At 48.3% G+C, this 25545-nt stretch overlaps 2 protein-coding genes across 15 annotated transcripts in view; one reads left to right on the plus strand and one right to left on the minus strand.

Annotated features, from left to right (window-relative positions):
* Nucleotides 1–314: 314 nt before the first annotated feature.
* KCTD20 (potassium channel tetramerization domain containing 20) overlaps nucleotides 315–25545 on the plus strand; it is a 73001-nt gene continuing 47770 nt past the window's right edge. For all 13 annotated transcript variants that reach the window (XM_039538863.1, XM_039538875.1, XM_039538864.1 and 10 more), the window contains exon 1: nucleotides 315–463. The gene's annotated coding sequence lies outside the window, so the exon portion shown is untranslated. The remainder of the gene's footprint in view (nucleotides 464–25545) is intronic.
* ETV7 (ETS variant transcription factor 7) lies at nucleotides 7071–23842 on the minus strand. 2 transcript variants are annotated; one of them, XM_039538884.1, is made up of 8 exons: nucleotides 23662–23842; nucleotides 16998–17130; nucleotides 15816–15980; nucleotides 12165–12287; nucleotides 11270–11485; nucleotides 10270–10412; nucleotides 10021–10121; nucleotides 7073–8579 (listed from the first exon to the last, which is right to left on the minus strand). In XM_039538884.1, the coding sequence occupies exons 1-8, from the start codon at nucleotides 23665–23667 to the stop codon at nucleotides 8462–8464; spliced, it is 1005 nt and encodes a 334-aa protein (XP_039394818.1). In that variant the 5' UTR covers nucleotides 23668–23842; the 3' UTR covers nucleotides 7073–8461. The 2 variants fall into 2 exon arrangements, with proteins under 2 accessions (XP_039394819.1, XP_039394818.1); XM_039538885.1 differs by lacking the exon at nucleotides 12165–12287 and having other exon boundaries at nucleotides 7071–8579.

Consider the following 25545-nt stretch of genomic DNA (forward strand, 5'->3'; position numbering starts at 1 on the left):
TGAGGAGAAGAAGAGACACCTTGCTCTCACCACTAGACAGTGCTTCCACCGTGCCTCCCACTGGCACTCTTCTAATCACGTTGCACAAACATGGGATGCCGGGGCATGTTTGGCAGCTGCCATGTAGTAGGCTCATGTGAAAATGTGGCCCTGGCCCAGGTCAGCTGGCCCTTTAAGGGTAGTTGAGCTCAGCCACACCTGTGCTGGGTTAGCAAACACTCCCCCCCTCCTCCCCACAAGCTTGTCCTGATCAGCTGAGTGATTTCTTTAAAAGGCTGAAGAGTCTCAGCTAGAGAGCTGGCCTTCTGGAGGAAAGGCTGCCCTTGGCTAGGAGATGGGGCAAAGCTGCTGCTGCTGGGGAACAGGTGATGTGTCTGGGCAGTAGCAGGGGAGGTTTGCCTGCTGATATCTTGGCTTGCAAAGATGTGGACAAGGCAGACTGATGCCTGGGGGAGGATGCCAGGTAGGAGGGGCAGGGCTGCTGGCTGTTCATTTGAACTTGTTGTTAAAGGAAACAGATCCCCAAGAAGGGCTATTGTTGGATTCATGAAAGCCTTTTGTAAGTTACTAAGGAGCCCAAGAGGGGAAATGGAGGTTGGATGCCACAGAGCTACCCTGGCCAGGAGGGAGTGCTTGGGAGGTGGAGGTCCCTGTTACAAGCCTGTAGTGATTAAGTGACCCCAGTAGCTCACTATGGGGTGTCTTACATCCTTCTCTCCCTTTAGCTAGGGTACCTATTTCTGATGTGGCTATCTGGCCTGGGTGGTTTGCCACCTCAAAAGTGCTACAAAGAGTATTAACCCTGGATTGCTGTTAATTTCAAACACAGCAGATGCTGCTGAGACCATATATAGCCCATAAATGGTGGGAAAGGCCTTTAACAGGCACAGCTGAACTCTGCCAGCCATAGGTGCATTACAGTTTATCAAGAAGGGCGCTCTCTGTCCCAGAATGACCCCTTCTGTGGAAACCTTAATCCATCAAACCCAGCACTGTGCTGCAGGCTAATATGTTCTCCAGCCTCTGTCCCATTCACTGTTAGCCTTGGCCTAGTAACTGGAGTCCTAGACTGAGGCTCAGGGGACCTAGGTTCTTCTCCCTGCTCTGCCACTGGCCTGCTGGGTGACCTTGGGCAAGTTGCTTTGCCTCACTGTGCCTCAGTTTCCCCTCTGTAAGATAGGGATAATGTTTACCTCCTTTGTGAAGTGCTTTGTGATCTATGGGGGAGAAGTGCATGTCAGAGCTAACAATTATTATTTCATAGGCTTTAGGCCAAAAGGGAACACCTAGTCTGATAACATGAGCCAAAGACCCTCACCCAATAAGGGTGGTTTCATGATGCAGGCACCTGTATACTCAAAGCCTTTCCTCCCATGCCACTTGGCTCTTAGGCGCTCTTAGGCCAGCCTGGGAGTGAAAGGTATTATCCCCAGGCCCCTGAGCTGCCCAGGTCTTTAGATCACTTTATCTTCCCTTCAAGGTAGAGTTCAGAAATAGTTCTACCACCAATGCGCTGTATTAAAGGGAAGGCCTTGGGCAAGGATGAAATCCTCCTTTATGCAACACCTGGGTGCCCTTTAAGCCTTAAAAATTGGGCTTCAGTGCAGCAAAAGCATTGTACTGACTCTCTCCACAGGGATGGATTTCACCCTAAGAAAGGAGGGATTCTTTTTACTTTCCTCTGACGTGAAATGCTCCTCTGCACAGAGGAGCAACCCAAAGCCTGAGCATGCTTGTAACACCCAGGGCTTGTGCAGATTTGTGACTTTCATTCCCAGATTTTAAGTCCCAAAGAACTGGTCTGAAAATTCTGGGCTACTTGGACCTAGGGTGTGGCCAATGCTCCTCTCTCCTGTGTTAGATCCTCAGGTGGTGAAAACTGAAGCCTAGGGTGCCCTAGCCGAGCATCTGGCCTTTCATTTCCTTCTCTTGCTACCAGATGGCTCCAGGGAGTTGTTTAGAACTCACACGTTGTTTGAGACATTAATTCTGTGGAAGTGAAACTTCCATACCAGCGTTTATGGAGAATGCATCTGGTCATGCTGCTACATGGCACATAGCGGGTGAAAAATGTACATATCATGTTGATGTTAAAATACTGCTTCTGAGTCCAGATCTCTGGGCTGTATCTGAGGTCATGTTTGCTGCATGTCAACTTTCTGAGCACCAATTCTTTGAGGGTTCAGGCAATAAACTTTGCAGCCAACCAAAATTTAAAGGTCACCAGAGGGACCATTTTCTGTGAAGAAAATAGGGGATTTCAAATATGAATGGAATTTTAATGCTTTTCCTTGAAGTGGTTCAGCCGGATTCTAATTTTAGTCTACACCAGTTTTACCTGGGTGAAATTCTACTGACTCCATTGGATTTACACCAGTGTGAGCAAGAGCAGGAATTGCACCCTTAGGGACAGATTCTCAACCAGTGTAAATTAGCTTGAATGGCACTACGCCAATTTACAGCTGCAGAGCCGCTGGCTGTTTATCTCCCCACCAATGTGCATTGCAGCTTTTGATGCATGTATGTGGGGGATAAACATTCCACATTGTTCTAGAATTCAGCAGATCTCTCGGCATTCATACTACACTAGCACCAGAGTTTCTGCGCACCCTCTGGACTGTTGGCTGAGACTAAGCACAGGTTAGGAGTGGGGTGTGGAATGATGCTCCACCCCCATTCTTGACTGCTTTTCTTGCACTACTCACCCATGGGCTAATGCTACAGCTGGGTTCTTCAGGGTGCAGTGAGATCCTGGCCAAGACTTTCTCCCCTATCACACCACCTACACTGGCCACAGGTAGCAGGGCTGCATAGGAGTCTGTCTCCAGAGACTCCCCCTACACACCACGGCAATCTACTCCATAGGGCAGGGGTTGGCAACTGTTCAGAAGCAGTGTGCCAAGTCTTTATTCACTTTAATTTAAGGTTTCACATGCTGGTAATATATTCTAATGTTTTTTAGAAGGGCTCTCTAAGTCTCTATATATTATATAACTAAAATAGTGTTTTATTGTAAAATAAACAAGGTTGTCAATGTTTAAGAAGCTTCATTTAAAATGTTGATCTTATGCGGCCGGCCCACTCAGCCCCCTGCTGGTCTGGGGTTCTGTTCCGCTAGGCCGGCAGCGGGCTGAGTGGGGCCTATGGCTGGGACCCCAGCTGGCAAGGGTCCGGCAGCCAGAACCCCAGACTGGCAGCAGGCTGTGCAGGGCCAGTGGCCAGGACCTCAGACCAGCAGCGGGCTGAGCAGCTCAGCCTGCTGCCACTCAGGGGTTCCATCCGCTGGCTCCTGCCAGCCAGGATCCTGACTGCTGGACCCGCTCAGCCTGCTGCTGGTCTGGGGTCCCGGCCCTGCCCACATACAGTGGGTACCTACCTTCTCCCTGGTTCTGGCCCATTCTCTCTCCGCACTGAGCACAGGGCTGGGAATTGGGGTGTAGGGTCTGGCCAGGAGCTAGAATGAGGGAGGGGGCTCAGGGTTGGGGCAGGAGGTTTGGGTGTGGAGCGCTTACCTGGGCAGCTCCCATTTGGTGCAAGGGGTGAAGGTGGGATTGTGGGGGGGGGGGGGTTTGCAGGAGCTCTTGTTTGGCGCTCAGGGTGAGCGGGGGATGTTGGGAGTACAAGAGTCAGGATGTGGGGAGTGCATGGGGGGGCTGGGTATGTGGGGGTTGCAAGAGTCAAGGCAGAGGGCTGGGGCATGTGAGGGGGGTGCAGGTGTCAGGGTGTGGGGGGGGTGAAGGAGTCAAGCAAAGGGGTGAGGGGGTGTGGGGCTCAGGGCAGGGACCTGGAGGGGGTGCAGGGATCAGGGTGTGCCTGGGGGGTCAGAGCAGAGGGCTGGGGGTGTGGGCTGGGGTCATGGGGTGCTCACAGCAAGGGGCTGGAGGGGATATGCCCCTATTCCACCCCCTCTCCCCCTTCCCCAAGGCCCTGCCCCTCCTTCTCGGCTTCCACCAGGAGCAGCAAGCATGCTGACTCCACTCCTCCCCAATTCCTTCCCTGGCAAGGGCCATCAGCTAATTGGTGGGCAGGGAGGCGAGGAGGAGGAGGAGGGGCAGGAACCCAGCACACTACAGGAAGAGGCAAGGGAGCTGGCAGGACCAATCTTCTGCCCCTTGCCCCCATGGGAGGGGGCGTGGGGGGCGAAGGGCAGAGAAGAGCAGGCTGAGCAGAGCAGGATTTTTAATGGTATGCTGCTGCCTGCCGGGACTCTGGCAGGCAGCAGCATGCCATTAAAAATTGGCTCGCATGCCATCTTTAACATGCGTGCCCAGGGCTGGTGCAAGGATGTTTCTCACCCTAGGCGAAACTTCCACCTTGCGCCCCCACCCTGAGGTGCCCCCCTGTGGCAGCTCTGCCCTGAGGCACCCCCTCACAGCAGCTCCCCAACCCCCACCCTCTGCCCTGAGGCACCCCCCCACCCCAGCTCACTTCTGCTCTGTGCACCCCAAGCACACCGTCGCTGCTTCACTTCTCCCACCTCCCAGGCTTGCGGCACCTAAGCTGATTGGCGCTGCAAGCCTGGGAGGTGGGAGAAGTGAAGTGGCCACTGCATGCTTGGAGAGGAGGTGGGGCAGGGAGTTCCCCTTCATGCCACTTCCCCCTTACTTGCTGCAGGCAGCCCTCCCCAGCTCCCTCCGCCTAAATGCTGGCGGTGACCGGGGTGGCTGAAGATCTGGTCGCTGTCAAAGAAAATGGTGCCCCCCAGTGCCCTAGGTGATCGCGTAGGTCACTTAAATGGTTGCACCAGCCCTGCGTATGCCATAGGTTGCTGACCCCTGCTGTAGGGCCTGACTTTCTGATATGGTAGCATTTGCATTCGTGTAAATGGTAATACGGTGCAGGACAATGAAGGAGTGGGCCACAGGTGTCTACGCGTGGTGCAGCATAAAGTGTGTGCCAAACAGCCTTGGATCTCAGCCAGGGCCGGTGCAAGGATGTTTCGCGCCCTAGGCAAAACTTCCATCTTGCGCCCTCCCCCATCCCTGAGCCTCTGCCCTGGGTGAGGCACTGCCCCCTGCCCCCGCTCCGCCTCCTCTCCAAGCATGCCGTTGCTATTTGACTTCTCCCACCTCCCAGGCTTGCAGCGCCAATCAGCTTAGGTGCCGCAAGCCTGGGAGGCGGGAGAAGTGAAGTGGCCACTGCATGCTTGGGGAGGAGGTGGGGCAGGGAGTTCCCCTGCATGCCGCCCCCCCCACCCCTTACTTGCTTCAGGCAGCCCTCCCCGCGCTGCGCTCCCCTGCCCCAGCTCCCTCCACCTAAATGCTGGCGGCAACCGGGGCAGCTGAAGATCCGGTTGCTGCCGAAGAAAATGCCACTGCGCCCCACCACCCCCCAAAATCCTAGTGCCCTAGGCGACCGCCTAGGTCACCTAAATAGATGCACTGGCCCTGATCTCAGCCACTGTCTGTAGCCATTATACAGGGCTTTATTTCAGCATCTTGCTGCACACACAGAAATTGCTGCCTCAATGTATATACCCCTCCCCCTTGAGTTTATTGCATTTCTTTTTGTATTTTGTATTCCTCTTTTTTTGCCAAAAGAGGAGGGAAGAACTGACTGACAGCCACAAGCCATCTCTCCAGCATCCCATCTTCCATCCCTCCAAACCTCACTCTCAGGAAATAGCTTCACAAGCCACACCATTATCTTGGAAGAGCCATCATGATTTACACACAGCTTTTGAAAGGCATTTCATTAGCTGAGCATGTGCATACCAATTTGTGGGGCATTTATTTGAATCAATTCTTTAGTTTAAAAAAAACTGATTAAATGAAAATCACTCTAATTGCCTCAGGGAGAAGGTTCTAAAAACACAGATGTTTGGTGTGGGAGGGAAGGGGATTGTTTTTTCCTGCAGACCAGTGCATCATGTTAGTGCTTTGCAAGCTCTTGGGCAGGCTGGTGAAAACATGATGGCACTTTGTGTTTTCTTTATGGCCTTTTGTGTACCCAATCTCTGGGCATTTTATAAGATGAGACTTATTGATGTGTGGCCCTTGTGCTGGCCCTCAGCACCAATGTGAAGCTTAATAAGGGTAGATCCTGATCCCGTAATGCTGAGTCACATGAATAGCTTTACAAATAGTGGGTCATATCCCCAGCTAGTGTAAATCAGCATGTATCTATTGACACTGAGTTCAATGCTACATGCCTGCATAAAGTTATTCACATGCATAGGTGTCTGCAGGATCCTTGCCATACCCCTGTGAGATGGGTTTTACTATTCCTATTTTACACATGGGGAAACTGAGGCTTGCCTAGGGTCACATGGAGTCTGTGGTAGAGCCAGGAACTGAACCCAGCAATGCTTTCAGAGTTGTTCCTTTAACCACTAGGCCATGTGTCCTCTCCCAGAGGTGGAACAGTCTCCAGAACTGGAGAGCAACAAAAAGATCAGAGGTTTAGAAAACGTGGCCTGTGAGGAAAGGTTGAAAGAACTGGGCATGTTTGGTGTAGAGAAGAAAGAGGAAGTGGGAGAGAACCTGGTAGCCTCCAAGTATGTAAAGGGTTGTTGTAAAGAGGACCATGATAAATTGTTCTCCATGTCCACCAAGGGTAGGACAAGCAGAATAAGCCAATTCCTTCAATAAGGGAGATGGCAATGAGAGATTGGGAAAAGCTCTCTAATAAGGATACTTCAGCACTGAACAGGTTACCTAGGGAGGTGGTGGAATCTCCATCATTGGTGGCTGTTAAAAACCAGTTAAACACCTATCTGGGATGGTCTGGGTTTACTTGGTCCTGCGTCAGCAGAGTGGGGTGAACTACATGACCTCTTGAGGTCCCTTCCAGCCCTACATTTCTCTGTGTATTATGTAGGGCCTAATCTTGCTGCTACTGAAATCCAGGGCAGGGATCCCATTGATTTCACCTTATTTTGTACACTGATTTTTAACTTAAGCACCGATAGACCCGCTAAAGTTGAGATGGTGGCAGTGGTAGCAAACTTTCATTGCCCCTACACTGTACCTGTTCTGTGAGTAAACTGACAAACCTGCAGGCTTCTTAATCTCTCACCATTCAGTCACCACCAGTAAATGGAGTGAAGCAAATCAATCATTGGTGTTTATTCCCTAAACAAGAAGAAAATTTGACAATATCCATTTATATTTTTATAGATACGTGCATGTGGTTTTAAGAGGACTTATGTCCTTACCTGTGTTACTAGTAATACCTGAGATTATTAAAAAAGGAATGAACTTGTAAAACCTAAATTGGCTTTTGCTGTTTGTTTGGGTTCTGCATATGACTCATCTTGGACACTGGAATCAGATTAGTCAGTTTCACTTCCAGGATCTTAATGCACAGTTGCAGTGTCTCAGTCAAAAATACTGCAGGGCAATGTTTGAACTAATTGCATGGACATCTAACATGAGAACCTCTTGCTGTCAAACTGTGTAAAAACACTTTGGCCCAAATGCTCAGCTAGTGTAAATCAGCATCACTCCACTGGACCTATAGCAATTACACCAGGTGAGGATCTGGTCCATTCTTTTAAGAGATGAACAAACCAAAAACTCAGATTCCAATCCCCCCAAATTTGGGAAGTTTTGGTCCAAATCTGAAATTAATGTCTGGCCCACTTCTCTAATGTACCAGATCAAAACCCCAGTTCCAAATAAACCCCTCAATTTTTGCAACATGCATCTCTGAATCCTCCTGCAGTTATCAAGCCTACTTCTTCTCACTTATGCCAGTGAAACAGCTAGCCGATCTGTAATTCTCAAGTGTTCCTGTCGTTCATTCCTGTAATGTCACATTTTTTCATGGCCTGCTAATCATAAATGTAGTATTAATAGAGTGAAATTAATTAAATATGCAGCTTAAAGAACCCCTTCAGTCTACACAAATCTTCACTCGAGCCCTGATTCGGCAAGGTACACCCGTCCAACTTTAGCATGTGAGAAGCTCTAGTGAAGTCAGTGGGACTATCACATGCTTAAAGTTAGACATGCATGCCAGTCTGTTGCTGCATCAGGGACAAAGACCCTGTTTCAGGCAAGCACGTAAGATCATCCCTATTAATGACAGCACTCAAGCATGTGCTTAAGTGCTTTGCTGAATGGGGATGTCTTGCTGATTTGAGGGCCATCAAGAAAAGGACTAGTTTTGAGACTCACATTATGGACAATGCTCATTCTTTATCAAATTTGATCATTTAAAAATGAAACAGAACAAAGAGCACCTATGAAGGAAAAACAACCAAGCAAAAGGCCAGACCTCAGATTGATCTCTGATTACATAGGACTGGAGAACCATTTCTGTGCATGACCTTTGCTGCTAATGGTCCCTGGATGGCATAGTCTTTGACTAGAATATGTACTGAAACCTTTAACTTGCAGCCAATAAGAAAAAGTTGGCCTCTTGTAAGAGCACAAGGCATCCTGATTTCTTCACAATGGCATCAAAGCTTGTCTATAGCATAGCATGTTCCCATATTAGACACCATGCTGCAGATTTCCTAGGGTGAGACCTCCAGTGTGTCCTCCTTAAAATCCAGTCCTTCCTGCTCCTCACTCTCCAGCTGCTCTAGTTTGCTTGATTTGTCATGTAGTATCTCCCCATGACTCTTCAGAAATCTGGAATAAAAAACACTTTGGAATTGGCATCACTAGATCGAGAGCAGCCAAAATTCCCTGTGCGCTCAAGAAGGGCCTGATCCAGAGCCTGTTGAAGTCAACTGGAGTCTTTGCAGTGACTTCAGTGGGCTCTGAATCAGTCCTTAAGAGAGCAGGGCATGGAGCAGTTCTCAGAAGATGCTGGGCAACTTACAAGGTGCCTGATTCTGCAAGATACTCATTACCCTCATGTATTCCTCAGGAATTGAGGGAGTTCAGGCAGGATTGGGCCCATGAGCAGGGCAGCGCTTGGGGATATTTTTTGGTTCATCGGGGCAGTGCTGGAGGGGGGTTTTTTGGTTCAGTGGCGCAGCGCTCGGGGGGGCGGGGCTTCGGGCAGTGCGCCACTTGGGCAGTGTGGCGCTCGGGGGTGCAGGGCTTCAGGCGGTGTGGTGCTCGGGGCAGGTGCAGCACTTGGAGAGAGGGTGGGGACGTGGTGCTTGGAGGTGGGGCTTAAGGGCACGGCGCTTGGAGGGCAGGGGTTTCAGCAGCACTGGGGGGGGTCGGCGGCGCAGCACTCGCGTGGGGGGGAGGGGTACGGCAGGGCAGCGCTCTTCTTTTTTTGCTTGGGGTGGCAAAAAAGTTAGAGCCGGCCCAGCCCATGAGACTAGTCTATAGATCCAAATCAGAACCTCTAATCCCAGCCCTTAGACTCCTGTAAAACAGGACCTAGATTTTGGCTTTGCAGAGAAGAGCTCACAACTGAGGCTTTGCAAAACCAAAACCACCCCCTGTGTTTAACTCGGCCTGAAGGCCAACTTCTGCTCTCAGAAACATGTGTGCAGCTTTAGCGGGAACTGTGTGTGCATAAGGGTGAAAGTCAGGCTTTGGGCTGGATTCTGATTTCCGTTAACAGCAGTGTCCATCTAGAGCAATTCCATTTACTCCAGTGCAATTACTCTGGATATGCATCAATGTAACTGAGATGAGAATTTGGCTCTAACTTTTTTGAGGAAGCTTTAGATCTAAGGACATGAAGAGCACTCAGTGCACAGAATGGATGAAGGCAGCTGAGCAATTTTCCCATTAACTAGTAACATCCCTTTATATAGGGTCATTTTAGCTGTCTGACTTATGTCACCTAAATCAGTGGTTCTCAACCAGGGGTCTGGAGCCCCATGGGGGGGCCACAAGGAGGTTTCAGAGGGTCCACCAAGCAGGGCCAGCATTAGACTTGCTGGGGCTCAGGGTAGAAAGCCAAACCCCCACTACAGGTGAGCCCTGCCACCCAAGGCTGAAGCCTAAGCAACATAGCTTTTGTGGGGCCCCTGTGTTGTGGGGCTCCAGGCACTTGCCCTAGCTCTTGTTTGCAGAAAAACAGTTGTGGCACAGGTGGGCCTTGGAGTTTTTATAGCATGTTGGGGGAGGGAGCTCAGAAAGAAAAAGGTTGAGAATCCCTGACCTAAATAACAGCTTCTGTCCCGGTTCCTTTTTGATAATGTTGAGTTTGTAGTAATGTCTTAAAGCTCTCGACATCTTCTCATAAGTCATGTTCACCCGGTTCTATAAGAAGAAAAGACATTTCAGTATAAAACACCCCATAGGATCAGGCTCTAAAAGGAGGTGAGGCACTTCCCCTTTAACGTGGGGACAGGTAAGACCTGGTACTTGAGAGTTAAGGAATGACTAACTTAGTCTCAGCCAGACTTACCTTATGATTTCCCCAGAGCCTGGCAAGTCCATTAGGATCAACAACCCGGAAAATCTTGGCTTCTTTATCTTCCCACTTGATGTATGGCTCATACCGGCTGTCAGAGAGGAGCTGATAGACATAATCCCAGAGTAACCTGCAGTCTGCATGTTAACAGAAGAAAACATTGACAGTTTTAAGCTAGGAAGTGTCCACACAATCTACAGCCAATCAGCAGACAGTGTTTATTAATACCTCCCTCTTATATAGTGCTTTACATTAGATCTCAAAGCACTTTACTAAGGAGGTAATTGTTATTCATCACATTGTACAGATAGGGAAACTGAGGAACAGACTCATTGCTCTGGACCTCAGAAGCATGGGATAAGCTTCCCCGGCCAGGGAGACTGTCTAACCCTCACACACTGTATAGCACTCCGTCCCTTTTTAGTGGTGGCTGGGTCATGTACTGAGGTTGAACCTACTAACTTGGCTAACAGAGCTGGTCCTTTTAATGCTGGCAGTAGACTCATGCTCTTAAAACCAGAGGTTCTGGGTTCAACCCCTACTGTAATGATTCACCCAGAGGCATGGCACTGGACAAATACAGTTGTCATTTCTGCTCTCAGAGTAGGGCAGCAGGAGGCAAATTAGCCCCACACACTGTGCTCTCTCCAAGAGATCTTACCTTTTGTTCTTGTCATCTTTAGAATAACAAAGGCTTTTAGACTCTGACCTGCTGTGTGGGCAAGGACACCTAACAGGACCCATCTCTAACTGCGTACAGTAATGGTGATAGTCTCAAGTCATCCTTGCAGCTCTAAATTGGCTACTCTCACTGGACTCACCACTGAGTTTTGGAAGCATAGACCTAGATTTCCCAGTGAAACCTCTTGTGTGCCCCTTGTTGGATGGAAACTGTTTACATCCCCAGGCATCTTATTTTTCAGGCAGTGCTGCCTTCAATGCTGAGAGCCAGTCTGACACAGGCATGAGGCTTTAAAAATTAATACTCACTCACCTGCAATTTTTCCATCAACTGGGGCTGGCAGTGTATTGGGAAAAGAACAGATGATCTCTGCCCTGTAGCTGACTTCTGGGCTGTGATGAGAGAGGTTAAGTGGCTCCACTCTACAGGAAGCTTTGCTAGGAGACCTGGGCTGTTCTGCATGGCTCAGACAGCTCGTTGACAACGAGGGGACGGCAGCTGGGGAAACTTCTAACCTGCACTTCACACCTGCAAGGAAACCCAACGCATCCTTGTTTGTTACAGTATTTCCAGGATGACCCTATGAGAACAATTTACCAGTATGATATGGAGCACAGACTGGCTAGGATGGACTTCTGGGCAAAATCCATGCCCCATGTCTGCTCCAGGTAGATGATGGACAAGGTTCTCCTGGCACTGATGTTAGTGTAACGCTGACTTCAGTGCATGCAAGTGGAGAATGGAGTCTATTGGGCCATCCTAAGGGAGGGGAACTGTTGCAGAAGGAAGCAGTGAGGAACTGAAAGGGCACTGAGGTGATGGTAGGGAGCCACTGGCTAGGAGGAGGGTAGATAGTGAGTCATCAGAGGAAGCCAGGAAAGGAAGGTGAAGAATGTCAGATCAGGCTAGGACAAAACATCATATAAGGCATCTAAAAGCTGGGCTTCCAAAAACTGAGGCAACTCAAAATTAGAAGCCATGGCTGAAACTGTCACCCTGAGGTGACAGACTGCAGCCATCAGCAAATCAGAGCTGGGATTAGAATTGGGGACTCCCTGGCCCCACTCCTGTGCTCGGCCCACTAGGTCTTGCCCTCCCTCAGACAAAAATGTAAACCTGCAAATGAGAGAGCTGACAGGCTTGTTTCCTTGATGAACCCCACCCCCACCTCCCACACCCACTGAAGGCTCCTATATAGGCACGGTACCTTCCGGATGGCTCTGGATCTGCATGTGTTTTGCCTCCCTAAAGGGTGAGTTAAATAAAGGGCTGCACACCAGGGCTCTTCTCTGGGTCTTAATGTAGTGGAGTAACTCATACAAAACATCACCTGTGGGGAAAGGAAAGACAGTTGGGTGCATCTGGATTAGTAGGGTCTGAAATGTGTTTAATCACAGCAGTCTGCCTGGGCAAGGGGTACCCTGCGCAGTGAAATGGGCATGGAAAGCTGACACACATCCTCCGCTGTTGTGGTCTCTAGCCATGTGCCTAGCTGCTGCCCAGTCCATCACGGTTTAAGGGACTCTTGTAGATAAGGCACTAGACTAGACTCAGATACCATCAAGGGATAGATTTTTAAGGCCAGAAGGGGCTGTTTGACTTCCTGTGTAACATGATGTGCTAAGGACATAGAATTTCACCAAAGTCTCAGATCTTCTAGACTCAGTGTCCTTGGACCAGTCACTTGATGGCTCTCTGCCTTAGTTCCCCATCTGCAAAATGGGGCTGATGCCTTTGTCAGTCTTGTTTCATTACACTGTAATCTCTTTGGAGCAGGGACAGTCTCTTCCTATGTGCAGGTACAATGCACTAGGCACAGTGGCTCTGAGCTGGGTGTGAGCCTCTGGTGCTACCGTAAGGCAAATAATTATGGAGTCTTCTCCATGTGCAGTAGCAGAATTCAAGCAGTCCACCCTCTGTTCCCTCCACGCTTGTGTATTTCTTGACAGGCGTATCCCACACTTGCATAGGACCTTGCACCCCAAAGGACCTCAAACTTTTAACAGACCAATTACAAAGGGTCAGTTCACCAGCCACTGAAACTGCAGCCACCTCTGGGGTGGAACACAACAGCTGTTTTTAACAGTGCATTACAACTTTACACAGCAGTTCAGTATAGGAAACAAGCTTACTATACCTAACTAAAACCGCAGGAGAACTATGTATGGCCTGTGTGTGATGCTGGCAGACCAGGTGTCAGCTTATGCAAGGTCCCCATATCCCAACTAAACACTGACAAATACACAGCTGGAATCAATCTGACTCACCTGTGTGTTAGCATTATTAAAATGGGTAGTAAATTATAAAAATGTGTTTATGGAATGCTTGTGAGTTGCTGCATGCATTAATTTCACTTAACATCTGTATCCCATATTGTAAGTAATATTCAAGCCTTTGTATTGTACATCTCTGTAAATCAGACTGGAGAGGGACATTAACTAGTGTGAAATGCTGGTCTACAACAGACTGCCCTGGTCAATAACGGCTAGTCTACAATGGCAACGCTAAAGCGCTGTCATGGCAGCGCTTTCACATGGATTGTGTGGTTGCGGCACACATCCCAGCGCTATTAATAATAAAAAAAACCCACCTCCACCAGGGGTGCAGCTACCAGCGCTGAAACTTGCTGCCCTCAGGGGGGTATTTTTCCCACCCCTGAGTGAGAAAGTTGCAGTGCTGTAAATAGCCAGTGTAGACCAGCCCTAAGGAAGGCCCAATAACACCAGATGAACTAGAGCAGAACATTAAAAAGGACAAAAGACTGTTTACTCTTCCCCTGCCCACCCCATGAAGATGAATCATGCAAGTGAATTCCTCCCTCAGCTGAGTTTGCAGCTCAGAGCCCAAGGAAGGAGGAAATAAAAACCCCTGATCAGGAGGAAATGATCTCTATGCTGTTTGAACGCTCTAAGGGGCAACATTTTCTAGACCTAAACAAGAGCCCTAAAGGACATATTGAGCTTGCTTATTATAAAGCTTCTGTTACCTTTAGAATCTTAAGATTGGAACTCATTTGTGTGTGTTCACCTGCTTAACCTCATAAATAACTCTCTTGCTTCCTTTTCCTAGTTAATAAGTCTTTAGCTAGCTTATTCTAGGACTGGCTGCAAGCATGGTCTTTGGTGCGAGTTCTAAAGTGCAACTGACCTGACGTAAGTGGCTGGATCTCTACTGTACTCCATTCTAAAGGACCCACTTTAACATTACCATAACTCAGAACAAAACCCCTGAGAGAAAATACAATAGAGATCCAGCCACTTACCGCAGTCCTCTGACTAGGAATAACCTGAATATTGCTGTGATCCTTGGTGTAAGGAATCCTCTATTGCAAAGGTATTGCCTACCTCCCTGTCCCTTTTGCCTCCCCTGTCAGCAAGGTTGTCAACAGGGTGGGGGAAGGGGTAGCAACATTAAAGCGCTGCCACAGCACTTTAAGGATGGTCCTTTCCTGTGGCAGCGCTTTAAAGTTGCTGCCTGCCCCCCATCGCAGGGATGTTGAGGGGCACAGCAGCTGCCCTGGGGCTGGTGATTTTAAAAGGGCCCGAAGCTCCAGACGCCACTACCGCAGCAGCGACGTCCAGAGCTCTGGGCCCTTTAAATCAACACATGAGCCCCAGGTGGCACAGGCTAGGTAGCCTGGAAGGGCTGACTGGGGGATGCTGACCCCCCCCAGCCCTGCTCCTTCTGCCTAAGGCCCTGCCCCTTCTGGGGGCCAGAGCTGCTCCCCTCCCTGTCCCGTATCAGTAAGTGTCCTCAGTTACTTTCACCACTCCCTGGGTGGCAAAACAGATGGGAGAAAATGAGGGGACTGTCTGTTGTTCCATGTTAAGACTGCTCTGGCACATAAGGTGCTTACACTTGATTGGTTGGTGAAATTTAACTCTAGAACTCAAAACCAGGTTGGGGGCCTGGTTCTTAACCATCTGCCCTTGGTACTCATGCTCTTAAGCCATTGAAGGACAGCTTGACAGTGTGTGAGAACACAAGGCAGGATTCAAAACGCAACTGACATTTGTATGAATGAGAACATCCAGAGTTCTTAGATAGTAAAAGAGATGCATATGCCTCAGGGCATACACCAATCTCTACAGATGGGTCAGGAAGAAACTTTCTTCATAGGCAGGTTCCTCACTGCAGTGTTCTTACACCTGTCTCCGAAGCATTCCATATGGGACACTTCCAGAGGTAGGAAACTGGACTATATGGATCACTGGTCTAATCTAATTTGGCAGTTCCTGTAATCCTGCCTAGCTATAGCCTAGATGGGTGAGAGAGGCTTGGTAGGGATGCTCTCTGCATTGTGATTTGTTTCTTCCCCCTTTCCTCAGGGCATCGAAACAAGACTGGGCAGGATTTTGATACTTTGTTACTGTCCTTATCTGCATTACCAAGAGGCCCCAAATAATATATGGAGATATGTCTATCCCATAGAACTGGAAGGGACCTTGAAAAGTCATCAAATCCAGTCCCCTGCCTTCACAGCAGGACCAAGTACTGTCCCTGACAGATTTTTGCCCCAGATCCCTAAATGGCCCCCTCAAGGATTGAACTCACAACCCTCAGTTTAGCAGGCCAATGCTCAAACCACTAAGCTATCCCTCCCCCCAGATCAGGGTGCCATGGTACTAGATTCTGTACAGACACATTGTGAAATTATCCCTCCCCTGAAAGGTTGACAGTCTAAGCAGACCACAGGTGAGTGGGGAAATGACTTGCCCTAGGTCACACAGCAAGTCAGTGGCAGAGAGATGAACTGAAGCCAGGTTTTTCAGAATCCCAACCCAGTGCCCTATCCTGTGGACCGCACTGCACAGCACATTCAGCAGTGTCATTACAAAAGACTATTGTTTCCTCTGACCTGAACTAGGAGCCCTGTATCTGAAATCCTCCTTGGTGAGAATGCAAAGGGCTTTTCCGTTCATTTCAAACTTGCTTTCGTCTGTTTGCCGGAGTGAATATTCTTTCTCAGCCCATCTTAGCCAGTGAATCACATCATCCTTGCTCCACAGTGAGGGCTGGATTCCTGAAACCAAGCAAGAACAATCTCTGAAATAAAGCCCCAGTGAGAACAGGGGTGGGACGAGACACTGATCTTGTCCAGCATCAAACTTCCCTTCTAAAGGAACTACTTTCCAATTGCAATAAATCAGAACAAACCCCTGAGAGAGAAAATGCAGTATAGATGAGCTTGATGGATAACGTTTGGCTTTGGTATCATCCACTTACTACTCCTAACATCACTGGCTCAGATTCTCAGAGGACTAGGAGCTATGTGCACAGTTACAATAGGAGTTGTTTGCCTAATTCTGAGGCCTGTTTGAAAATCCCAGCCTCTGAGTATAACTAGTCCTATCTCCTCCCAAAGCACGTGACAGCCATTACTGCATCCTCTCATCCTGGTGAGAGCAGTGACTGGCATTAGACCAACTTATTTACATGACATTAGAACCTATAGCTCCAGCTGACATCCTGGTCCCATTACCCTAGATTCTGTACAGACAGTAAGAAAAGGTGCCTAACTCAGAGTTCATGTAACCCTCTGGTCAGTGTTACTCCCTTTTGTCCTCATACACAGGCACATAAAAGGTAAGGTAGAGTTTGCACGCCTGGGTCCTGGAAAGGTCAGGGACATAGGGATGTGAGGAAGGAAATCAAGGCAGCAGGAACTGACTTAAGAGTCCAATTTCTTGGGAAAAGTCACTTCACTGTTCTGTGCCTCAGTTTCCCCACTTGTGAAATGACGATGACTTACCCGCTTCTAAGGTAACTAATGTTTGTGAAACCAATATGAGCACAGTGTGTACTATTCCCCCTTCTAGTGACTGGTCAGCTGGAGCATAACAGCCTACTAGTGCTATTTGTTAATGGAGTTACTCCTTTAGCTCCAGGGGTAGAGGTCTTCAGTACAGTACTGAAGATCCAGAAGTCAGATTATGCTGGTGTCCTGTGTAGTGGGCTGTAGCTTTTGCACAGCGCTTTATAAAATACCTCCTCAGTGATGTTAATTTGTAGGCCATTAAACAAGGCACCATCTACTCACTGAGCCTGCCTGGTAATTTGAAGATTTCTCCTTCACTGATTGGCTGCGAGAAGGCTGCACACCTGGATTGTGATTGCAGTGGTAAGGAAGCTGCTGTTACAGGGCTCACAGAAGAACTGACTGTCACTTCACCCTGGGGGAAAGAGGTTAACACGTCAACTGACAAAGAACAGCACCAGCTGTAAGTACCCTGCTGCTGGGCCCAAGCATGGATATTTTTTAAAGCAGTCTCAAACAGTAACATTATTCTGTTTAATGCAGGTATCCTCTTGTAACCTCTCCTCAAAAACTCAGCAAACTTGAGCCTGGTATGGTAGGTGGAGGGGACACTATCAGGGAAAATCCACTGCAGGAACCAGTGCTGATTCAGTTTAGGGTACTCTCCTCTGAGTCAGTCCTGAATCAGTGCTGTGTTCCTAGAAGTGCCATCTTATGCCCAAGACATAAAGCAGAAGTGCTAACTGTCTGTGGTGGTCAGATTTCCCCCTCACTTGCTGCAAGAGCAGGCTAGGGAAGGATTTTTAACCCTCGTGTACTGACCAAAAGTCACTGGGGCAATTGCACCCTCTCCCTAATTTCTCCCTAAACTTTAACATTGGCTCTATACTTCTTAAGCACACCATGCTCACAGTCCAGAGATGACAGGTTTCAGAGTAGCAGCCGTGTTAGTCTGTATCCGCAAAAAAACCAGGAGTACTTGTGGCACCTTAAAGACTAACAATTTGTTAGTCTTTAAGGTGCCACAACTAGTCCAGAGATGGAGGAAATGATCTGTGGGATGGAAGGAGCTATATATCTAGGAAGGATGGCCTAGTGCAGTGGGTCTCAAACTTTTTTTTTTACTGGTGATCCCTTTCGCATCGCAAGCCTCTGAGTGCGACACCCCTCCCCCCCCCAAATAAATTAAACACCCTTTTCAATATATTTAACACCATTATAAATGCTGGAGGCAAGCAGGGTTTGGGGTGGAAGTTGACCACTCACAACCCCCCATGTAATGACCTTGGGACCTCCTGAGGGGTCCCAACCCCCAGTTTGAGACCCCTCTGGCCTAGTGAATAGGGTGCTGGCCCAAGTTCAATTCCTAGCCCAGCAGCAGGCTGCTTGAGCGCTCGTAGGCAGGTCACTTAATCTACCTTGTGCCTCCAAAAGAAAACCAACAAAAAAAACAGAGCTAATATTTCCCTACCTCACTCTGGTGGCTGAAGGTTAATTCTGTTAATGACTGTGAGATGCTCAGGATACCATGGCAATGGCAGCCATTTATTAGCTGTATTCCCTCTACCTCCCTCGTCAACTTCAGCATAAATGGCAGCTCCCACCTTTGTATGGCCTTATTTACCATAGTGTTCAAGCACCTCATGTTCTCCAAAGAGAAACTGCTGAACTTGAATTAATATGCAAACTAGATACTATTAACTGTGGGTTAAACAAAGACTGGGAATGGTTGGGTCATTACACCAATTGAATCTATTTCCCTATGTTAAGTTCTCCTCACACCTTCTATGGGCCATCTTAATTATCACTTCAAAAAGCTTTTTTCCTCCTGCTAGCGATAGCTCATCTCAATTGATTAGACTCTGCCTGTTGGTATGCATACTTCCACCTTTTCATGTTCTCTGTATGTATAAATATCCCCTGTCTGTGTGTTCCATTCTATGCATCGGAAGAAGTTAGCTGTAGCTCACGAAAGCTCATGCTTAAATAAATTTGTTAGTCTTTAAGGTGCCACAAGTACTCCTGTTCTTTAATGGGTTTATCCTTCCAACATCCTGTGAGGTAGGGCTACCCCCACTTAGATGGGGGAACTCACACATTGCCAGACTAAGGCCTAGATCCTCAAAGGTGCTGCCTAACGGTGACTTTCCCAAGGTCCCACAAGGGGGCTGTGGCAAAGCCTGGAATTAACCTGGACCTGTGGAGAATAGGATTTAATACCATAACCCCCAGACCATCCATCTGCTGTAAGAGTTCCCTCTGTATCCCCTGGGAATTGATTATATGGGGTATGCATAACTGATTCTAATGGATAATCCTTGTTCAGTGCTGAAGAGGGGAGGGGGATCATGAAGAGGGTCCCTGCCAATTGGCTCGGGGCAGGGGGGAGGGATATCATCCCAAACCCAGTCTGTCACTCCTGTTAATCCAGAACATGTTTTATTGGCCTTGTGAATGGGGGGAAGTTGTAGACCTGAGATCCTGATCTTTAGTAATGCTTTTGCTAGTCTCCCATGACATCTTCATAGACAAACTAGGGGCAATGTCATCTAGATGAACATACTTAAAGTGGGTGCAAAATTGGTCAAAAGACCATACTCTAGATAGTGGTTTGCTGTCAAGCTGGAGGGACTGATAACTACTCTCAGTGGGGCACTGCAGAGGTCTGTCCTGGTCCAGTATTATTTTCATTAATGACCTAGATAATGGAGTCTAGAGTGTGCATACAAATTTTGCAGATGACACCAAGCTGGGAGGGGTTGCTAACACTTTAGAGGAGAGGATTAGAATTCAAAGCAACCTTGACAAACTGGAGAACCAGTCTGAAATCAACCATCTGAAATTCAACTAAGACCAGTGCAAAGTACTCCACTTAGGAAGGAAAAATCAAATGCACAATCCCAAAATTGGAGATAACCTGCTAGGTTATAGTGGATCACAAATTTAATGCAAGTCAAAAATGTGGTGCAGTTGCAAAAAAGCCTAATATCCTTCTCAGGTGTATTATGTCATATGTAAGACAGTGGAGGTAATTGTCCTGCTCTATTTGGCACTGTTGAGATCTCAGCTGGAGTACTATGTCCAGTTCTGGGTGCCTCACTTCAAGATGTGGACAAATGGGAGAGAGTCCAGAGGTTTAGAAAGCTTGACCTATGAGAAAAGGTTACTGAGCATCTTTAGCCTTGAGAAAAGGAGGGACAGGGGGAAACTGATAACAGGTCTTCACATATTTGAAGATTAAGAGGACTGATCAATTGTTCTCATGTCCATAAAAAGTAGCATGAGGAGTAATGGGCTTATGCATCCAATCCAATTTATATTGTGAAATGTGCAAGGAAGTAGTCTTTTCCCCTCCCCCTTTGAATCCCAGTAATGTGATTCTAACCAATTGCTGAGCTGACTTTACACTGGAAAAGATTTCACTCCCTGGGAACTTTACTACCCACCCTGCAAAAAGATTTAGCCAAATTTTCTAAACCAGCCACTGATTCTGGGCACCTTAATTTCTGGGAGCCCAGCTTGGGCCTGAGTGGTGGAGGTGCCGCACCCTTGCAGTTCCCAGTGACTTCATTTGGAGTTGGGGGTGCTCAGCACCTCCAAAAATCAGGTGCAAAGATACACAAATTGAGCAGCTCCAAATCAAGGCACGCAAAACCACCAGCCACTTTTTTTAAAAGTTGGCCATACACTTTTCTCACCTTTCCAAGCTGCCAAGGAACATCCAGACTCTAAAGCAAGGATCCTCAGCCGCAGGCAGTTCCTTCGCACAATCAGTATGTGTCACTCTAGTTGAGCCTAAAGATGTGAACCTGGTATCAGCCAGAATGAATGGTGCATTCATGGGAGGGGCTACGGGCAATGTGAATATTCTAATCTACATGCACAGGGCCATTCTCCTCCTGACCTGCTGCTTACAAACAGAGAAGAATCGGTAGGGGAAGTAGAAGTGGGTGGCAACCTGGGCAGCAGTGACCAGGGGCGGCTCTAGCAATTGCGCCGCCCCAAGCAGGGCGGCACGCCGCGGGGGGGCACTCTGGCAGTCACCGGTCCCGCGGCTCCGGTGGACCTCCTCAGGCGTGCCTGCGGAGGGTCCGCTGGTCCCGGGAGGGCAACCGGTGGAGCACCCCCCGCGGCATGCCGCCCCAAGCACGCGCTTGGCATGCTGGGGTCTGGAGCCAGCCTTGGCAGTGACCATGAGATGGTTGAGTTCAGGATCCCCACAAAAGGAAGAAAGGAGAGCAGCAAAATACAGACCCTGGACTTCAGAAAAGCAGACTTTGATTCCCTTAGGGAACTGATGGGCAGGATGCCTTGGGAGGCTAATCTGAGGGGGAAAGGAGTCCAGGAAAACTGGCTGTATTTTTAAAGAAGCCTTATTGAGGGTGCAGGAACAAAACATCCCGATGTGCAGAAAGAATAGCAAATAAGGCAGTTGACCAGCTTGGCTTAACAGAGAAATCTTCAGTGAGCTTAAACACAAAAAGGAGGCTTACATGAAGTGGAAACTTCGACAGATGACTAGGGAGGAGTATACAAATATTGCTCCAGCATGCAGGGGTGTAATCAGGAAGGCCAAAACACAACTGAAGTAGCAGCTGGCAAAGGATGTGAAGGGTAACAAGAAGGGTTTCTACAGGTATGTTAGCAACAAGAAAAAGGTCAGGGGAAGTGTGGGACCCTTATTGAATGGGGGAGGCAACCTAGTGACAGATATGGAAAAAGCTGAAGTACTCAATGTATTTTTTTTTCCCCTCAGTCTTCACAGACAAGGTCAGCTCCCAGACTGCTGTCCTGGGCAATACAGTGTGGGGAGGAGGTGAGCAGCCCTCAGTGATGAAAGAACAGGTTAAGGACTATTTAGAAAAGCTGGACATGCACAAGTCCATGGGTCCAGATCTAATGCATCCAAGGGTGCTGAGGGAATTGGCTGAGGTGATTGCAGAGCCATTGGCCCTTGTCTTTGAAAATTCATGGTGAGCAAGGGAGGTCCTGACAATTGGAAAAAGGCAAATGTAGTGCCCATCTTTGAAAAAGGGAAGAAGAAGCTGGGGAACTACAGACAGGTCAGCCTCACCTCAGTCCCTGGAAAAATCATGGATCAGGTCCTCAAAGAATCCATTTTGAAGTACTTGGAAGAGAGGAAGGTGATCAGGAACAGTCAACATGGATTCACCAGGGGCAAGTCATGCCTGACGAACCTGATTGTGGTCAGGCATGGATATGGGAAAAGCAGTGAATGTGATATATCTTGACTTTAGCAAAGCTTTTATATGGTCTCCCATAATATTCTTGCCAGCAAGTTAAAAAAGTATGGATTGGATGAATGGACACTACCTGAAGGGGGGGTTCCAAAGAGAATGGAGCTCAGCTGTTCTCGGCGGTGGCAGCTGACAGAACAAGGAGCAATGATCTCAAGTTGCAGTGGGGGAGGTCTAGGTTGGATATTAGGAAACACTATTTCACTAGGAGGGTGGTGAAGCACTGGAATGGGTTACCTAGGGAGGTGGTGGAATCTCCATCTTTAGAGGTTTTTAAGACCTGACTTGGCATAGCCCTGGCTGGGATGATTTAGTTGGTGTTGGTCCTGCTGTGAGCAGGGGGTTGGGCTAGATGACCTCCTGAGATCTCTTCCAACCCTAATCTTTTATATTTTATGATCTCTCCTGGTCTCAATGTCTTCATAACATGGCCCAAGGTAGTCACACCATTACATTTGAGCAACAATTTATAACTGCAGTAGAAGATGCACCATTTCCATTTATGGAGTGGTTGTGTATTATGGAACTAGGAAGTCTCATACTTTATGTGGACAATGTCTTTAATGTCTAGTGTTAATTGTGTCCAAACCAGGAAGATCCTTCCAAAATTAATCTCTGCACTTCTTTCAGCAAGTCTGTTATTAGCTTTATTAGCAGTAGTATTGTTTATCTGCTTTTAAAACAAAACAAAAAAAGCTCTATTTACTAGGAGACAATCCAGCATGAACTTGTAACACTTTTTACAGCAACATGAGGCGTGTTTCAGATTCATTCTAAGCAACAGGCTACAGGAAAAATAAAAGTGAAAGATTAGTAGGGTAAATTATGTGTTTCTCTTCTGGAAAAACACTTTCCAACTTTGGGTTTTTTTCTCCCCTTACTCAACTATATTGCAGCTAGATTTACCCTTTTGAAAAAAAATCCAGGTGGTTGATATTTTGCCAATTTGCAAGTATTCTTGGGAGACCAGAAAAGCAGCCTTAATTATTCCATTTATTTTCTCCTTTTTAGAGTGTATGAGGCTCCTTCATTTCCTTAGTTCTCGTGGGTTCTCTTCAAGGGGTCTATGGAGGCTTGCTGCAGACTTCATAAAACTTACCTTGAAACACAACCTAAATCATAGAGTATTCCAGCAGCTCTAAATTAAGGTGATCTTGTAAAATTATGGGGGAGGTATTAAAACAAATTATTCTCTGCCTAATGCTAGTATATTGGTCCGCGCTCTATATACCGAAGCATGATCTAGCCCGCTTTGCCTCCTTCCCCTTATGAACTGTCCCGAAGGAAGGAAGGAAGGGGAATTCCAGTGTTTGTTAATTACAGGCTTATACAGAGCAAGGAGGATCAGAATGTTTCAAGATCTGAAGCCTCAGCAAGACTGTAAGTGTCTGGGGGTGGGGGGCAGAGTAGGGGGGCTAGGAGAGCTTGGGGATTTGGGGGGAGAGCTATACTGAGGGGGCAGAGGCTTCTAGCGAGGGTGTATGAGGAAGGTTGCTAGAAGTGTTTGAATTGAAGCGGGGAATATTTCTGGGGAGGGGGGTGAGTTAGCAGGGCTGTCTGAGGGGATGGGGTCGGGAAGGAAGCCGGCAGGGGGTGCTTGTGGGGACTGGGGGAAGGAAGGCTGCGGGGAGGGGGAGTGCACGGGGAGGTGAGTGGCTGTTGCAGCAGCGATGTGGCTCAGCTCTTACCTGCATTGCAGGTGGAGGTGGGAGGTGCAGCTCCGGCCCTGGGGGGCTCCGCTCCCGCTGCTCCTCAAGCAGGCTTCCCCCAGTTCCCCCCCACTCAGCCAGCTGGGGAGCGATCCCTTCCCTCCGCCCCGGGCTGCCTGGTCCCCCACTCGCGAGCGCAGACACAGCAGTGTGTGGTCGCTGGTCTGATCCTTCCGGGAAACGAAAACGAAACAAACCGGATCTGAGAGAAGCAGGCGCTCAGCCCCGGGGCAACAGCGGCGTCCCCCCTCCCCATGCCGCCCGGGCCTCCTGCCAGCTCCCAGCGGTGCCCCGCCCTGCAAAGACCTGGGGGCGCAGGGTTGGGTGGATGGCGGTGGGATCAAGGTGGCAGGGCTTGTGCCAAACCCTGGCAGTTCCTAGCCCCGGCCCCTCTAGGCTTGGCAGTTCCTAGCCCTGGCACCCCAATTGCTTGATCCCTGCTGCCTCTTTCATTACAAATTAAGCACTGCAGGGTGGCCACCAGCTAAGCTGCCCAGTGCCACTGCCAGGGACCTGCCATCTCAGGGCATGAGGCAGGCACTTCTGGGCTGGAGGATTTTGACAGCCAGAGGCAAGGGGGTGTTTTACAGTCCCCCTCACACCTCTAAGCCCTTCTGTAAATGGGTTGTAAATTTGTGTGTGGCACATGATGGCGAACGCCTGCCTGTCAGAGGTACTGGGTACCTTAATCATACCAGGAACTAGCCTTGCATATCTCTCTGCACTCAGCCCAAATATCCTTGTTATAGCTTCCTGCAAAGTTTGCCTTTCCTATTGCAATGAGCTGATGTCACTGCCCCCTACAGGATGAAAGCAGAAGTGCTCCATAGTGTCCTAGTGCCTATACTGCTAACACATACCCAGGATCCCCCTTTAGCTTAAGTGGTAGTGGCTTGCAGGCTCTATTTTAGCAACAGGGAATTCTAGTTCCTCCCTCAGCATAGCTCTGAATGCCCCTGCTGTGCAGCATAGGGAGTGCTGTGAAATCATAGATAATTAAGGTTGGTTAGTTCAATGTGAAATTGAAAGGCTGTGTATCCTAGCTTCTTGAGGACCAGCTTTGATTTACAAAGGGGGTGTGTAAGTAACTCTCTATTTGTACAGTACCTAGTACAATGGGGTCCTGGTCCACACCTGTAGTTCCTAAGTGCCAAGATAACACAACCAAGAAATAGCTGGTTAGTATGTATCCGCCCCTGTCTTCTACTGTATAGCATCAGAATTAGACAACTGTCATAGACCCCCTGCTGCTAGAAGTTAACTGAGATTCTCCTTTCCTTCAAGTGGAAGGGGCTTATCAAAAAATCCTTCGGACAGCAGGGAAAGAACTCTGAGCTTGCTCTAAAATTGCAGGCCCTTATCACTTCAGCTAAATGAGTAGGATCTGATTTCTAGTGACAGCTCTTGTGATGTTCTAAGTAGCCATATTACGCAGCTCAGTACCTACCATAAAGTCCAAGGGGGTCAGAATGTGTCTCAAGGTCTTTCTAACTCTCAATAAACAATGAATCTATATAAAAGAATCTTCCTTTATTTACCAGGTTGAGAGAGTTTTGTGTTAATCTGGTCTGTAGATTGATTCCCTGAGCATCTCTACTACTGTTTTACATTTTCAAAGCACTGTACAACCATTTGTTGGGATTCCCTCACACCTTTTCCACTCAGCTTACCTAGAACAAGCTAAGCCGGCCCTACACCATTACCTGGTTAATCATCGTAAGATGGCTGTGAGGTAGGTAAATAAGTATTACCACCTCCACCTGACACAGGGGAAGATGAGGGTCACCATGCCCAGAAAAGCCAGTTGACTTTCGGTGCCTCTGTTTTTAGAGGTACCCAACCTGAGAACTTGGGCCTGATTTT

Source organism: Mauremys reevesii, linkage group 4, assembly GCF_016161935.1.
Source record: "Mauremys reevesii isolate NIE-2019 linkage group 4, ASM1616193v1, whole genome shotgun sequence".
In the NCBI taxonomy this organism is placed as follows: Eukaryota; Metazoa; Chordata; order Testudines; family Geoemydidae; genus Mauremys; species Mauremys reevesii.